Genomic DNA, 16,770 nt, shown 5'->3' with positions numbered 1-16,770 from the left:
CAGTCGGAGATCGCATAATATATTATTTCTGTAAATATAGAATATAAATTTACTAGATAGATTTGTAGTTAGGTAAGCTCGTTGTTTATAGAGAGAATTGTAAATGAAATATTGCTGTTTTAGTTTGCATTTTATATTGTCTAGGATTAACCAGTAGACTTCGTCGCTGGGTGTGTAATATTGAGAATTCTTAATTTAATTGTATACAGTGAGTTGTTATAACCCCTGTAGTTTTCCTCTACTGTCCTATCGTACCGCAGGCCTTAAGAAAGTGGGCTCACCTAATAATTACAAGTCAGGATTTACAACAAATAAAACTGCCTTCAGTAAAAATAATAAAATTTATTTATTTTAAGAATATTAAATTACCATCAAAGTTACGTCATTTGATAAAATACTCCAGAAAATAGGAGGATAATGGGTTAGTATGATGATGAATACTCCAGGCACTCAGGCAAAGTGAGGTACATATATATGAATTGCACAAAAACGTTGCAACTGCGGGTTGCAAGTTTTCAAAACCTTTCAGAAACATCCCGCAGACATATATTACAACGATAGCAATCTTGTTGAATAACTAATACTCTAGTGGTGATAACATCTCACTGATTTTATACCTATGACTTGTTCGTATTGTAAGTAGCACTAAGTACCTACTCTCAGTGTTTACCAAGACTGCTTGTATACAACTGTACTGTTTTTACGCTATCATATTGTAGCGCGGTTACGCGCTAGTTTCTATAGTCACAACTTATGCATTTTTATTGCCAATATTTCGCAAGACACTTGTGCATATATTGTCGTTCTAAATCTTACTTTACTCTGGTCTAACTAGATTTAAGTAATCAGTAACCGCGTGTCTGTAGTACGTGCGCCTCGTAAATTCCTGAAGTATCTTCCGCTTAGAGAACGGATATTCTCGGTTGGAGACGGTTCAAAGATTTACTTATCGTGTTATATTTTGCTTCCTTTGATGTGTTCAAGTGTAATTTATGCTCAATTCCATTAATTTTCATCGGACGTCTGCATGATATCGCTTTATCTCTTAAGGCACATTTGAAAATTTTCATCTTTCTAACAGTTCCATATTTTCGGTCTCAGAAACCAATATATAACGAACAGTATTGTAATACTTACATTTTTTCGAAGACTGCGTGGGTATTTTTTTTTTTGATTACCAGACCATTTTGATAACATGTTCCGCTAATTGTAATTGAAACAAAGGAGAAAACTAATGTTATGTATTTTAAGATCCTAACATAAAATTACACATTCAGTTTTATTGTACAATGGTGCCAATTTTGCTAAACACAAATATCTTAACTAAACTAATTTGACAGGTCTAAAAGTCTAAAGGATACATTAGACATTGGACATTTAGGTATTTGTGTAGAAAGAGATTTGTGTCCAAAAAAATAATTATTGACATCTTTGTCGTAGAGCTATGAAAATGCCTATGTACGTTACACTTTATCAGAATTCAGCATTGTAGCATTCCTTGAAGTGAGGTTATAACCTCAGTGTTGGATTAAACTTGCCGAGACTTAATTTTGTCTACTCTACTACGCCCTGAGCGCTTATGTTGCTTAATTGCCGGCTGTTTATACCTGTGGATATGTATTCGATATTTTCTTTTTAAACTACAAAATTACGAAGATTTTAAATAAACAAAATAATCAATCCATCAGTTTAATATAGTAAGAGAAGTCAATCCAACACTTATATACTTATACTATATATTTAATTCATTTATATTCATTCCTCTTTTTCATCTCTCTTCATTTATCCGCTGACTTTAATAATCTTGACCAAAACTTAACATGAACTAACTTATTACCTACTCGACATCACCTGGTAAGTACATAACATCATATTTTTAGTAATAAATCATTGTACACATTTAGTCTTAAATAGTGCTATAAATAATAGCCATTACTTGTAATTAACCAACTGATTTACTAACAACGTCACTGTCAGTATACCCACTGCCTACTTTAATGTTATTATCTTTGATATCAATGATATTACGGCTTGTATACACCATGCGATTTTAAATTGAAAACTAAAAGATCTGAAACTGACCACGGTTATCTTCTCTTCCTTAAAAACGTAAATATATAGTTTCATATTTTTTTAATGTACATATTTGTTTTTTTAAATAAGCATTTTTAAAACCTGTAAATGCCTGAATTTCTAACATAACCTTACCTAACCCTTGTTAGTTGAGTGCGTATGATTTAATAAATTTTGCAAACCTATAAAATTAAACCTAAAATAAAAGATTATATAAATATATGTAGCTACACGATTGATTCCATTAAATGCAAACCGTGAGAAGTCACCTGTATACCTATTGCTACTTTTAATAAGGCGAAAGATCGCTAGGTGTGTACAAGCTTTTATTTTTAATGTTATATATTAATTATAAACGTTCCAACAACGGTGAACAGTTACCATTAGATTAGGATGACGATTAATGTCAAATTAAAAGATTAAGTAATTACAACCAAAAAAGTTCGTTCTAAGGACTTAGGTTCTAGGTAATAATTAATTATTCACACCTTAGATTTAATAAGAATCAATGTCATCAAACTTAAAACACATAGTACATGCCTGTAACCAGTGGCGTAGCCTCGGAATAAAGAGATGCTTTCACATCGCATCGTATTACATAACGGTAATGTAATTTATTTGATATACACTTATTATTTATAACAAAAAAAAACAATTATCAAAACAAACTATGATCAAAATTGCAGAACCGGTAAGATTGGAACCCTTTAGTCGGATTATTTTGGAGAATTCAGTTTAATTTAAAAGTATAAGCATAAAATAATTTAAAAAAATATATTTTTAACATATATATCAGCGATAAATATATATTATTCAGAAAAAAAATCAAAAATATTTCTATTTAGATTGTCTAGAGATTTTTTTTAATATTCACTGTCTACGCCATTGGTGTTAGATTTTCGAGAATCCATTAAATTCACTAAATAAGCTTAAATAACTTTAACTATGTTGTATCTAAAGGGTAAAACTTGTGATAACATAATTAATTATACATTACACTGGCTCATAATTTCCAACAGAATAATTTAATTGACAGATATTACTTGAGAAAATTTTCTATGTTTAGATTACACTGAGCTTTCACAATACGTTCAAGAACCCACGTAGAAACTGACTAGGAATGGATTCAATAAACTAACATACCCTTTCCAGGTTAGCCAATTATTTTAGAATTCATCGTCGCATACCATCATGTGAGATCGTACTCAAACTCTAACTCTGCTAAATTTTTAGCATTGGACTGTTTGCTAAATGATAAATAAATCTAATATTATAAAAAGTATCGCAATTTTAAATTTTATGTTATTCAACCTATAAATAACAAAATATAACGGCAGCCGCGGAAAAATATAAATGTACATAATATGATACACTAAAACACAACACCAAATAACGTGAGCTGTCCTTTGATATCCGTAGTTGGATATCTGTAGCATAAAAAATTAATCGATATTACAATTAGCGTTTTGTAATTTCTTTAATTAATCCTGTTACCTGAATGAGCGAGACGAGCCCGTTCCTCATTGCGTTACCATTAGTTAAGTGTTAGTGGATATTATTATAGCGTTTTGTACATTGTAATTAGTTTCAATACAACCGGTTACGACACTGCCATCAAATGCCTACATAGATTTAAAAAAAAATTGTTATGATTTATTAAGTTAATAACATTCGTGAAATTATTAGTTAATTGTGATAAACAGTGATAGTTTATTGAAACCTTGCACATCGCGTTTTATATATCGAGGTGTGTATTCAAATCCTTACTAATTTTTGATAAGCACACGCCTCATAGGCTGAACCTACTGACAATTATTGGGTTAACTGCATATATTTATTTATTCAATTATACCTAGCTTAAATTATATTAAATTAGTCGATATAAACACCATCAAAACGAAGGTGTTAAATCTAAAGTCTGAGGTAAAGATGCCTTTATAGATTTTTAACCGTGTATGACGGAAATCGTAAGTTTAACTATAATCGCGAATCGTGCATCGTTTTACTAATATGTTAACAGTAATTGTATGTAAGTAATATTAACTTTGTTAATAGCATAGTGTATTGTTAAGGCGAAACTAACGGCAGAGTATCAAAGGGAAAATTTAGATTGTAAGGATGTTATTGGCGTTGTACAAAGGATAGTATTGTTAGTGAGTAACGAGGAAATTGGCGCATTACTGGCGAGTACCTAATTAGAATAGTAAACGAAAAGCCCACTGAGGCTATACAATTATTTGTAAATAAAAACTAAACTACATGTAAAATAGCCATTCGCTTTTCGTTGCTCTCCTAATTTCAAAGCTGGTCTTTCTATTGTTAAACTTTCATGCCTATGTTCTATCAAGTAATTTTTTTGCCGCTTATTATCGTTATATTCGAACAGAGTACAGTGTCGCATACAATTTCTGCTTTTGTACTGATTTGGACATATTTATAGTCGTTGGTCTCGATGTTCTAATAATATAAAATTATAGATTACTATAATATAATCATGGTTTCGACTTCAGAAATACTTACAATTAAGTGGGTGTTACCATACGCTATAAATAAACAACTCTGTACACTATAACCTACTGCTATCAAATAAAACCGGCTATTTTTACGTCATGTTAAATCTAGTGTTTCGGAAGTCGGCCATTTAGAATGATATCGCGAAAATATTTTGACTGATATGGTAATAGTAATATAAACATTAATAATGATGTTAATATATTTTTAAGGGTGTAACTTGAACTTAATGCATTTCACATTTTCTTTACAGTCCATAAGACGTTTATAGGTACCATCTAAGATATCGTGACGAAATATTTTCACATTCTTAGCATAAGATTTGTTGTGTAAAACTTGCGTTTCATGTACTTCGGATTGAAGTAGGGTTGACCTGTGTACATTAGACTCTGTATTAAAAATAGTTATAAAAATAAATGAGTGTATATCCGTAAGAGAATATATATTTGGAAACGTTGAGGAGTGTTTGTTGTATGTAATGTAATGTCAAAGATGGATAATTGAAATCTTAGTATATAAAATACATAATATATATCTATATTAGATATTTATTCTACAAGTTATATATATGTACTTCGTGTTATTTTGTTACGATTTCACAAACACGTTTCGCTTGTAATGCTGATTTTGGGGTCTAATTTGGTACTGTTTAAGATTTAATAATCAACCGCCAACTTACCTACCACGCAGTCTCACAAAAAGTGCCTCAAAGTAATCCATAGAATATGACGTAGATTTCATTTAGTTCAGGGTGACTGAGTGTGCATTACACGTATTTAGTTGGGTTCGCTCAATGTCAAGACTTATCGCTTTCAGGACTAGCGTACATTAATTATTACAATAAATTTAGGGTTTACACGTAGACAATCACATAGTTGCTGATTGCTGTACTGTTCTGGATGGATGAAGGCTGTTGTTATACATTTTGACCAAGTTAGTATACTTACAATGTTTGTATTGATGATGATTCTGGTGTTTGTATCGGTTTACACGTCTCGTTTGTGGTGCGCCGGGTGTTATGTTAGTCAATGGATGAACTGGTTTGCCAAGAGAAGTTACCTACAGTTGTGTTTAGTTAGCGATGCATAACGTGTTTGTACTTTAATTTGTTTTTTAGTTGTACTCTTGGAAATCAATGGTTAATAACTTAAGAGAATAAAATGTATGTGAAATATTATGTTTTTAATTCCCGCTTTCCCACGATTCTTATTATATTTATTTTATTATAGAGCCTGCTACAGAAAAATTAATACCTGATCGTAGGGCTTAGTGTTAGTCGTCGTTAAATTCATGTAAAATAATGATATGACACTACTTTATTTAAATTACACACAGCGAAGAAGCGCAGAATGTAATATTATCATGAGATGACAGTGATACTAAACTACATTTGTAAACTTAAGACTAAAGCTACGATGGTTCCAAATGCGCCCTGGAAGATGCCTACAATAATTTAGCCTTTTGTTCTTTTTGGAAGTTTTTTTGTAGTATTCAAATTGAAGAAGGGCCAAATGAATTCAGGTTGAAAGTTTGTATGAAAATTTTCAGTTTACATAATAATTAGCATCTAGATTGACAATTAAAATATCAATTATTGAACCCGCTAAACTTCGCAAAAAAATCTTTTTTGCATTTCATTGCCCACATTATTAGCTGAGCAATACTTAATAGCCGAGAACGTAAATTTATCAGAAATACGTACTACTGTACGAATATAGAGTAAATTTGAGAGAAGGTTTACGTGGAAGATGTCTCAGGGAAAGACTTTTTCTTTCCCATTAAATTTTTTCTATCTTTTTATTTATTTAATAAATCGCTATCGCTACACAAATACGCTACGTTAAGTGAAGTTCTGCAATTAAGTGACTGAAATCTTCAGCTGAGTACCTAATTGTAACACACAATGTATTTGACACGTAAAATAATTTTGTCCTTCTAAGAGAGTCAATATTTTCTCTCAATTTATGCCATAAACAAATCCAGCTTGTGAGCGTTGCGGTTTAAGTTTTTGATGTAAACATGTATAGGCGAAGGGTAAACCTGATTTTTGGCGTGGCGACACAGGCCGTGGCGACGCATCGCCACGCTATATGATTGAATTTTTGTACTTCGTATGTAACAATAAAAATGAATATTAATTTTATAAATAATATATTTTTTTTATTTCCATATTTCTGTGTACACTCCTGGAATTCTTTCACCGCCGTTCGTTATGTACTAGTACCTACTGTACTGGCAAAGTATAGGTAAGTACCGCCAAACGAATTAGCATTCCAGTACGATGCCACGTAGGAACCGGATGAAAATTGCCTTATTCGTTAAAATTAACAAACTTCACCTTACTGATTACCAACTGATTATACCTAAGTATATATATGATAAGGGTATAGCTGTTAAATAAAATTCGAACGCGAACTCTATCATGTTAACAAATTTTGGAGCCAGAGTTTCGATTGCAAAAGGGATTAGAATTTTGTTTTTCAAATCACTTTGAATCACAGAAACTGATGAAATTTGTTGAAGGATCAAGCTGCTGTAAGATGGGTTAACTGCAGCTACTTATCAGTCACAAATCGATTATACTAACAAAGTTGCTGAATATTAACATACCAATTGGCAGGATCCATACTTATCGAAGTTACAGTAACTCTGATGAGACTTACTGATCAATTAGTTTTAAACTGAAATTAAATAAGCTTGATATTACACATCGAGTAAGCTTGATATTATTTTACGAACCGTGGGAAATCAACTTTAAATAACCCGCCACCCAGGAAAATTGATCAGCACCATCTAGTAGCATTTCATCATCCTAAATCGTAACGACTGACGTCTTTTGTCGAGTAGTAACCAAACTTTTTAGTCTCTTAATTAAACGAAATTAATAATAAATTTTGGTATTTTAGTGATACCAAAAAGTAATTAAATCATAAAAACTTTAATATCTAAAATAAACCACTTAATGTAAATTGAGCTTTACAGTTTTAGAACGTACGCGGTCTGTCAGTGTCTATAGACTATACTCTATGTCAAAATTACAAGTTCTTTCTATCAAAAATAGTACCGCCACATGTCACTATTCAGCATTTTGTGAATTTTTCGTATTTATTTCGTAAATTTAATAAAGCTTTGAAGATGGTAAGTTATTTTAAACAAAATCTACAAGTGCTTGTTTTTCCAGTGCAATAATATCTTAGCTTAAATCTGACGAACTGGCGTAATATTATTAAGAAACATGTTTTTGCAGAAACCTCTGATGCTGCAAGGGCACGAGCGTGCTATAACCCAAATCAAGTATAATCGCGAAGGAGACTTGCTCTTCTCCGTAGCCAAGGACTCTAAGCCCAATGTTTGGTGGTCATTAAATGGAGAACGTCTGGGTACATTCAATGGGCATGGTGGTGTCGTTTGGTGTCTTGATGTTGACTGGGAATCTATACATCTTATCACCGGCGGTGGTGATAGTTCTTGCAGGTAAAAAGTTTACAAAGCTTTTATATCGAATCAAGTTGGCAGCTATTAAGTATAAAGCTTTTAGGTACTTGAAGTAGGTACCTACAACAAATTATTGTCCAGTGGAATTGAAACCTATGAATAGTCAGTGTTCAGTTTAGATATTCAAGGCCAGATTGCTTTACACAAAGCATCTAGGGAAATATTCAAATTACATTTGAAAAGAATATACGAAATAACACATTATCAGACTGGGTATGAACTGGGTATTTTACATAGTATTAACTAGTTTTAATTTTGGTTGGTGCTCATTCACATGTTATAGGTAAGTCCATTCTTGTCTTCTGAATTTTTTTTTTATTGCTAAGATTGTTTAGTATTAGTTGCTACATAGGGTAACACTTTGGCCAAGCATGAATATTATATAATAAAAACTTATTTCAATACCTAAATAAAAGGACTTGCAGCAAGAACAGTGATATGGATAAGAACTGGATAAGCTTGCCGAACTGGTGGTAGTGTTACTACAAACAGACATACTTTGACGTATCAAAAGTGCTTATAAAATAGGCCTACAAGAAATAAATGTTTTTTTTTTAATATTGATTCAATTGCCTACTTTTCTGGCCTCAATACAAATGTAATTCTTTGTTAGGTTTTCTTATCTCTTTTGTCTTTTATAACAGAAGTTTTATAACTAGTACTTATTTTAGGTTATGGGATTTAGAAACCGGTAAAAATATAGCAACAATCAAAACAAACTCTTCTGTAAGGACATGCAACTTCAGTTTTAGTGCCTATCAAGGTGCATACACAACTGATAAGGCTATGGGACATCCTTGTGAGGTAAGACTGATTTTAGTCAATAACCCAATGAGAGAAGGAAAAAGATCCTCCCTCCTAAACATTGGTTAACATACAACATTTCTTAGATAATAATAAAATTTCTGTCATCAGGACTGGCTCATGCTTATACAAGCATGCTGATCAGATACTGTATTAGACTTGTAATCAACCTATTTATGCTGTCACTATTATATAACCACACCATAATATCTTATAAATGATTTGCTCATATAAGGAGAAGATATTCCTGCTAATAATAACCTGTTAATTATTTATACAGGTCTTCATAATAGATACAAGGACAATTGATGACTCCCTATCAACCCAAGCCCCAATCTTAAAGTGGGAAATTACAGATTCAAAAGTTACATCAATGTTGTGGGGCACTTTGGATGAGACTATCATTACTGGTCATGAAGCTGGAGATTTGATTCAATGGGATTTAAGGGTATGCTATTTCAAAATTTCTTAAGAGTCTTTTTATGTGTTAAATAGTAGAATAAGCTGTATCTTTTTGAGTTATTTATTAATATATCATTTACTTTTTCATCTTGATCCCAACCTTTTAAGCCCACAGCACACTAACAAGGTCTGCATAAAACTCTTCTTTGTGCTTGCCAAGTATATCTTCTGTTCGAGCATAAGCACATACAAATTTGGTATTATAAAAACATCCTTTGTTTCTTATCTTGCATACCATTGACAAGTTCAAAACCTAGGACCGATTTTTTGAACCTTCCAATTATCATTAACCCAGTTCCATGGTGTCCTTTCTTCTCTCCCGCACTGAAGTAAAATGAGTTATCTTGCATTTTAATATTACCTGAGTTTTGCCATCGGATTTCTTAGTATAAGTAACTTATATTTTTTCATTCCTCTGTAATTTTTTCCTGGAAGCGTTGTGCATACATTCCACCTACCAATAAGTATTAAGATAAGCAAAGTGGTTTCTTTTTAGTTTTTAGTTTCACTTGTGGCACGTAGGTTCCGGTATATTCTCCTTTGTAGGACTTCGCAACTGTGATATAGGCACACAAAATAAACATTAATACCCCGTCCTATCAGTGTGAAGTGTGGGAATATCTAAAAATTAAAACCAGCGGAATTGAATTATTATAATCCCTATCCCTATCCCTACTAATATTATAATAAATGTCAATGTCAGTTTGTTTGTTACGCTTTCACGCAAAAACTGCTTAACCGGTCCTCATTAAACTTTGTACTGTGTACACATATTCTTGGAAGTGTTAGAAGTAATATAGCATACTTTTTATCATTCTTTTTGTACTATAGAGGTTGTAATATGTGTTTAGTTTTGCCCAAACTGTGGTTGGAGATAGAGGACAGAACTCCTTAGCGGGCAGCAGCAAATCTACAACTAAATTTAATGCACATCAAAAAACAAACGCAGACGAAGTCGCGGGCAACAGCTAGTAATACCATAAACCAATAGGTTTTATTTTTTTTAATACAGAAGGAGCGCTAAATGGCACACCTGTGTACTTTCCGGCGCACAAAAGTGTTTGGAAGCCCTTATCTAGATAATAATATCAATAAAATAATCAAAATCAATATTTTTTACAGACTGGCAAAAAATTACATTCAATCAAGGAGCATACACATCAGATCAATGATATGCAGCTATCTCGTGATGGCACAATGTTTATTACTGCCTCGAAGGATCAAACTGCCAAACTATTTGACACTAGCTCACTCGAACTTCTCAAGGAATACAAAACTGAACGACCAGTTAATTCAGCAGCCCTGAGTCCAATTTTGGACCATGTTGTACTTGGTGGTGGACAGGATGCAATGGAAGTAACAACAACATCAACTAGACAAGGAAAGTTCGATGCCCGTTTCTTCCATCTTGTCTTTGAAGAAGAGTTTGGTCGTGTCAAAGGTCACTTTGGACCAATAAATAGTTTGTCATTCCACCCTGATGGAAAGAGTTTTGCGTCTGGTGGTGAAGATGGTTATGTGCGTGTGCAGAGTTTTGATCAATCCTACTTCGATTACACTTTCGATTACAATAGAGACTAGAATTACATCACATTTTGTAATAAATATTATACAGTATTGATTGGATTAACGCAATTTATAACTAAGTGAATCTGAAAAGTTAATAAAAGCCTACTTGAACTATTAAAAGTGAAAATAATCTTCAAATTATAGAAACCTCATTGTAATTTACACATAATAAACAATTATCATAAAAGTGTTGTTATATTTTTACTCCTTCAATATAGTTATCTGCAACTAATACTCCCCTTAAAATTTTAACCGGGGGATGCTTTATAATCGTCCAAAATAGATTTTTATTTAATTTTGTCTGTCTGTCTGTCTGTCCGGGCATCACGTAAAAACTACCAAACGGATTTTCATACGGTTTTCACGAATGAACAGAGTTAATCATGTGGAAGTTTTTATTGTTTTTTTAATATGGTTTTCTGTAAATTGGCTGAAAACTAACGATGATTATTTAAGATGTCATACTGACTTGGAACTTTTACTGGCATACGCCGCGAAAATGATTGATAAACCATAAAAATAATGGGCAAGGCCCATAGTTCGGAGAACCGATGGACGTTGTGGTCTTAAGGTGCTGGAATGGCGAACCCGCACCGGTAAGCGCAGCATAGGTCGGCCCCAACGAGGTGGACAGATGACATCAGGCGAGTCGCTGGGAGCCGCTGGAGGCAAGCGGCCCAGGACCGTGTATTGTGGAACTCCTTACAAAAGAGCTATGTCCAGCAGCACCGCTTTTTGTTATAATTTGTCAATCAAAACATGGGTACAATCTAATCTAATAATGATATTAATCCTTATCCAAATAAATAGTTTTATAATTAAAATTGATTATGTACCTGCAAGTTATTCCAATTGGACCTATCGGTATAGAAATGCTAAAAGCAGAGCAAGAGTAGCAATTGCTACGGGCCCCGCATATTTAATACCGCTCATCTCTGGCCTTACTGAATGACAGACAGACACGCACATGCACACAGACATCGCTTATAGTAATTTAGTAAACTTTTAATTACCCACAAAATTGTAACCTATGGATAGCAAATACGTTTTGTATTTAAGATACGTATTGAGTATTGAATTGTAGTTTTACCACTTTATACTTAAGAACCCATAGCAGATCAAGGGCTCTTTTAAAGAATTTTCTACGAGCCCCGCGCTTGCTTAATCAGGCAATGGCTAAAAGCAAGAAAAATGCATAGTGCCGCCCGGTCGCGTATTATATAGTTTGGAAATAAAACTGGACCCGGTAGGTGGCGCTGCAATTAGGTTCTTGGTTTTTAAAAGATATTAAAACCTATAATAACCGATTTGATACAGACAAAGTTGCGCGGGTCAACTAGTCATTAAAATAGTCATTCCCCAGGGCCCAGCAAATACATTAGTGCATTCTTACACATTTTAAGATGGTACTTTACGTAAACAAATGTGTATGATAAATACATCCATGCTGTTTCCATAACAATTATTATTTCATAATGAAAATGGGGGGGGGGGGGGGGGTAAAAAATAAAACCTTTTATTAATATACAACAATTTACTATACAAAATTATGATATAATTACTTGGAATATTTATTTTACACTTAGTTTAACTTATAGAAAGTATGGTGTAGTGTGCTGAGGTGGTACTTCTCTCTCACTATCAGGCACTGCTTGGAAAATTTTAGCATTCCTGTCATTGACTGTCTTGAACTCCAAAATTGAGGCCACATTACCACACCGGTAACAATAGTTTGGAGCTGACCATACTGTGACTAATCGCTTATCAAACATATATTTATAACCTGCGAAAAAAATAATTTTTAAGAAACACTCAAAAGTCGCAGTACACAAGACATCCTCATCCAGTTAACGTTAACGTAACACGCCACCTTTTTCGTAGGAAAGGGTTTATAGCATAGACGCACTTCTCTGCTACAATGTGGGTGGGTAGGCTTGAAGAAATATTTTCATGAGTTATTTATAGTTCCTGACGTCTTAACTTGCTCTTTAACGCACAGGTTTACACCGCCAATTTTCTCTCTCGATTTTTTTAATAGAAAACGCAGTATCTGACAAGTTAAGGTCCATAGAGAATTATAATAATGAGAGATATGAGCTACTTTTTTAGAGGAAGAAATGGGGTCTATCTCTCGATTTTTTTAATAGAAAACCCAATATCTGACAAGTTAAGGTCCATAGAGAATTATAATAATGAGAGATACGAGCTACTTTTTTAGAGGAAGAAATGGGGATTGGAAGATTGACAATATGTCAAAGTGATAATATAAAATAGGATAAAAAAGGGTTAAATTAAAACTTGTTGAGCTTTGAAGACTGTAAGAGATTTTTTTTTGTATAATAATAATTTATTCTCATTACAATTCTATATTTAATTTTCAAGTAACAACTCTTAGTTAATTTATAAGGTGGTAATTTCTTAAATTCTCAGAAAAACGTACCATCATTTACAAGTTGATGTGCTCGACAAATTAAATTCAAATTATTGTAATTCATAAAAAGCTCTGTAACATAGCTGCCAAATAGCCATCCTGCTCCTCTGGGACTTACTGACCTAAAAAATAAGAAGGTTATCCACACTGTAAACATAAAACCCTAATTCCAAAATACCACAGATTGGTAGCCTGCCAGTTAGCACTTGAATGCTGTAAAACTACTAAAAATGTGAAAGTTTGTTTATTACTCCTTCATGCTTTAGTAACTGAACTTAGTAACTTATTTAGCTAAAATTTGGAATGTAAATAAAAACCTGGAATAACATAATGGCTACATTCGAGCAGGAACAAGTATATCTTAATTGCATTCAAGATAAGTTTTAACTTATTTCATAATGTACAAAGTAAATTTATTACCATAACTCAAGTTGATTATCAGCTGGATCAGACCATAGCAAGTCACAAAAGGCGCCTTTGTGAGGTATTTGCTGGTTTCTGTCAATACATCTGATCTGATCTAACATTGATATTTCAGGTGATAGTCCTCCATGGACACACAATACTGTTTCATCTATTAACTGTAATTTAATATTGTTAAGTATTTAGTATAATAAAATAAAGACTTTAAAGAGCATTTATTTTAATCTTAGTATATTTATACTTACAGCTGCCACTGCAAGCAAGTTAAAAACTCTGCAACAATCCTTCCATGCATTTGCATTACCATACTTGTTCAGGCATTCATCATAAAAACCATATACTTTTGTTATTTGACATGTTTCATGATTTCCTCTAAGTAAAACTATCCTGCAAGTATGATGTACATAAGACAAAGGTCCTTTTACCTATATGAACTTCCCATAAATAATATTTCATATCTAAACAAATGTTATATATTTATATTTAACATTTGTTTATGCAACATGCAAAAACAACTGGGCCAAATAAATAATCTAACATACTTTGCTCATTTATAGGTAAAATAGATCTCCAGAAAAAAGTTGACCAGAGATTTACACAGGCAAAGCAAAGAACAAAAGCCGGTATTATATAACTTACCTATCTGGGTACCGTGCTTTCAGTGCCATTAGTAGGGTAAGAGTTTCTAGACTATAATACCCTCTATCTACATAATCTCCCATGAATATATATTGAGTATCTGGAACCTGACCACCTATATGAAAAAGTTCCTCTAAGTCATAGAACTGAAAAAAAAAATGTACTCTCAATACTTGTTAATAATGCTTTGCAACACTTTACCTACTCCTCGTGAGTTCTCATTTTAACCCTTGAGGACGTATTTGTTAAGAACTAAATCTCTTTTTGCCATTATCATCATATCAACCAATTACCAGCAGTCGGCCGGTAATGGGGCCACAGGGGAATTGCAGGGCACGGGCATTGGGGGAGACCCCACAATGAGAAGGATTTAGGCTGTAGTCCACCACACTGGCCCAGAGCAGATTTGTGTTTGGACTCCACATGCCTTTGAGAATACTATGGAGTTCTCTCAGGAAAGCAGGTTTCCTCACAATCATTTCCTTTGAGCACACCACACAAGGGAAATTTTTAATTTCAAACGCACATAACTTTCAAAAGGTAGAGATGTGTGTTGGGATTTAAAAGATAATTTTGAAGTAAATCTTTCGTACCTGGCCATGAATGTCTCCGCATACAGTTACAGGTGTCTGTACCGGTTGAACATTCGGTTCCTCCAGTAACAAGTCGCAGACGATGTTACAAAGCTCGCGCAAATCATCTTCGGGTAGATATTTACATCTCTTAGCGATTTCAATCCATTTATCTACATCACCCATCATTTTACTAGGAGTAATAAGGAATGAAATATGATCTATCAAGCCTTATCCTTATTAATATAGAAACGATAAAATAAATTATACTCTTTGTAATAAGCAAAAATGTAATTCAGAAAAAAACGTTCTGGGCGTAATGCCACTTTGACACTTGACAGTGACGTTACATCCAAAACATGAACACAGACCTCACTTTTAATTCATAAACACTTCTTCTCTTCTTTTGATTTATCGTTCATAAACACTTTTAAAATAGTCTGTTTGCAATGTCAAAATTACAGCTTTTTATTAAATGCTTATGAAACAAAGTGTCTGCTTGTTACGGCTAATCTCAGACTTATTGTGTCAGGACTTTCACTGGCAAAAAGCTGATGTCATAGTATATGCCCTATCCATTTTTATTCTTTCTAAGCCAATACAAACGAAGGACAAAGTTGCCTTCATTCGAAAGGGGTCTTAGAGAAAAAGTGGAGCATGAAGCTCCAGAGCAACTCATCTTTTAATTGTTATGCTACCAACACATTATTACAAATATTATTTTACATTGTAATGACACATATTTTATACCATTGATCAATTTACTACCAAATTATTAACACAGACTTAACGGTATTTAGCAAATACGGTGGCATTATTTCGGATCAAATTTTCTTCTCGTCGCGACCTAACTCTATATTTTCAGTTTTCCTCTCTCGAGGCATAAGCTATCTTTTGTTTCAAAAAATAATCTTGAAGCTCGCGCAAATCATCAGGCAGGGAAGTAGTTACTTTCGCATTAATAATATTATATTTTTTGCCCATCAATTCGCAATAGGCCAGCGAGGTGGACTACGGCCTTAACCCCATTTTCTCGTTGTGAAACCCGTGCTCTGTAGTGGGCCGGTAATTGATTGATGTGATGATAGTTTTTTTAAATTTATAATTTTATATTTGTGTCTTGGAAGTTGCAATATCGTTAAAACAGTTTTTTTGATGTAAGCATCTGATGGTGAAAGGAACATTTTGCCGGGAATACTTTGCAATGACCAAAGTATTTTGACTAAAATTATTAATTTATCAACTAGATTATACTGAATGGAACCCATTTACCTTCGAACCTGGTGGAGTGACCGGCAGGTACACTGAAACTTTCCCAAAGATTGCCAACAGGACCCTCTTACAATGACTCCGTTGTCCGTACGTTCGTCCGTCTATCGGCGAGCTGTATCTCATGGACCCTAAGAGGAAACCCTGAAGGAGGTTGAAATTTTCAAAGCGTATGTATATCTTTTATCTATTGTCACTTTAACAAAATTTAGTAAAAACCAGTCAAGTGCGAGTCGGGTTCGCCCGTAGTCATCGGGCTGTATCTGATGAACCGTAAAAGGTTGGAGGTTGAAATTTTCAGTGTGAATCTACTGTACTTTTAACAATTATTAAAAAACCAGTCGAGTTGTACTCGCACTCGTAAGGTAAGGTATGGTTCTGGATTCTATGATTGTATAATACCTCGTATATTTAAAAAAAACCCCTAAAATACCAAACGTATGTAAATGCGTAATGTAGAAAGGTCTTTCGGGTAAAGTATTACAGTGGATGTAGACTTAATACAGAAAAAAAAGCTTGGTG

The 16,770-nt window shown here is 33.4% G+C and overlaps 2 protein-coding genes across 2 annotated transcripts; one reads left to right on the top strand and one right to left on the bottom strand.

The window, feature by feature from the left end:
- The first annotated feature begins 7,586 nt into the window (after positions 1–7,586).
- LOC120623390 (eukaryotic translation initiation factor 3 subunit I) lies at positions 7,587–11,101 on the top strand. Its single transcript, XM_039889398.1, has 5 exons — positions 7,587–7,722; positions 7,832–8,058; positions 8,751–8,883; positions 9,164–9,331; positions 10,468–11,101. Exons 1-5 carry the CDS (start codon positions 7,720–7,722, stop codon positions 10,924–10,926), a joined length of 990 nt encoding a protein of 329 aa, XP_039745332.1. The 5' UTR covers positions 7,587–7,719; the 3' UTR covers positions 10,927–11,101.
- Positions 11,102–12,428: 1,327 nt separating this feature from the next.
- On the bottom strand, positions 12,429–15,298 carry LOC120637753 (serine/threonine-protein phosphatase 6 catalytic subunit). The gene is made up of 6 exons (XM_039909740.1): positions 15,001–15,298; positions 14,408–14,553; positions 14,014–14,155; positions 13,766–13,926; positions 13,355–13,467; positions 12,429–12,697 (listed from the first exon to the last, which is right to left on the bottom strand). The coding sequence occupies exons 1-6, from the start codon at positions 15,166–15,168 to the stop codon at positions 12,507–12,509; spliced, it is 921 nt and encodes a 306-aa protein (XP_039765674.1). The 5' UTR covers positions 15,169–15,298; the 3' UTR covers positions 12,429–12,506.
- Between the last annotated feature and the right edge of the window lie 1,472 nt (positions 15,299–16,770).

Source organism: Pararge aegeria, chromosome 4 (assembly GCF_905163445.1).
Source record: "Pararge aegeria chromosome 4, ilParAegt1.1, whole genome shotgun sequence".
Classification (NCBI taxonomy): Eukaryota; Metazoa; Arthropoda; class Insecta; order Lepidoptera; family Nymphalidae; genus Pararge; species Pararge aegeria.
Note: the sequence above shows the minus strand (reverse complement) of the source record. Positions and strands in the feature narration are given on the sequence as shown.

What these genes read in the sequence shown, in the direction of transcription:
- LOC120623390 (XM_039889398.1), top strand. An exon ending in CTATGGGACATCCTTGTGAG is followed by an intron (nt 8,884 to 9,163) that starts GTAAGACTGATT and finishes TTATTTATACAG; the next exon opens with GTCTTCATAATAGATACAAG. An exon ending in TGATTCAATGGGATTTAAGG is followed by an intron (nt 9,332 to 10,467) that starts GTATGCTATTTC and finishes TATTTTTTACAG; the next exon opens with ACTGGCAAAAAATTACATTC.
- LOC120637753 (XM_039909740.1), bottom strand. Translation starts at nt 15,168, where the DNA reads ATGATGGGTGATGTAGATAAATGGATTGAAATCGCTAAGAGATGTAAA. An exon ending in GCGGAGACATTCATGGCCAG is followed by an intron (nt 14,554 to 15,000) that starts GTACGAAAGATT and finishes TTTTTTTTTCAG; the next exon opens with TTCTATGACTTAGAGGAACT. An exon ending in ACATCAACTTGTAAATGATG is followed by an intron (nt 12,698 to 13,354) that starts GTACGTTTTTCT and finishes TTTTTTTCGCAG; the next exon opens with GTTATAAATATATGTTTGAT.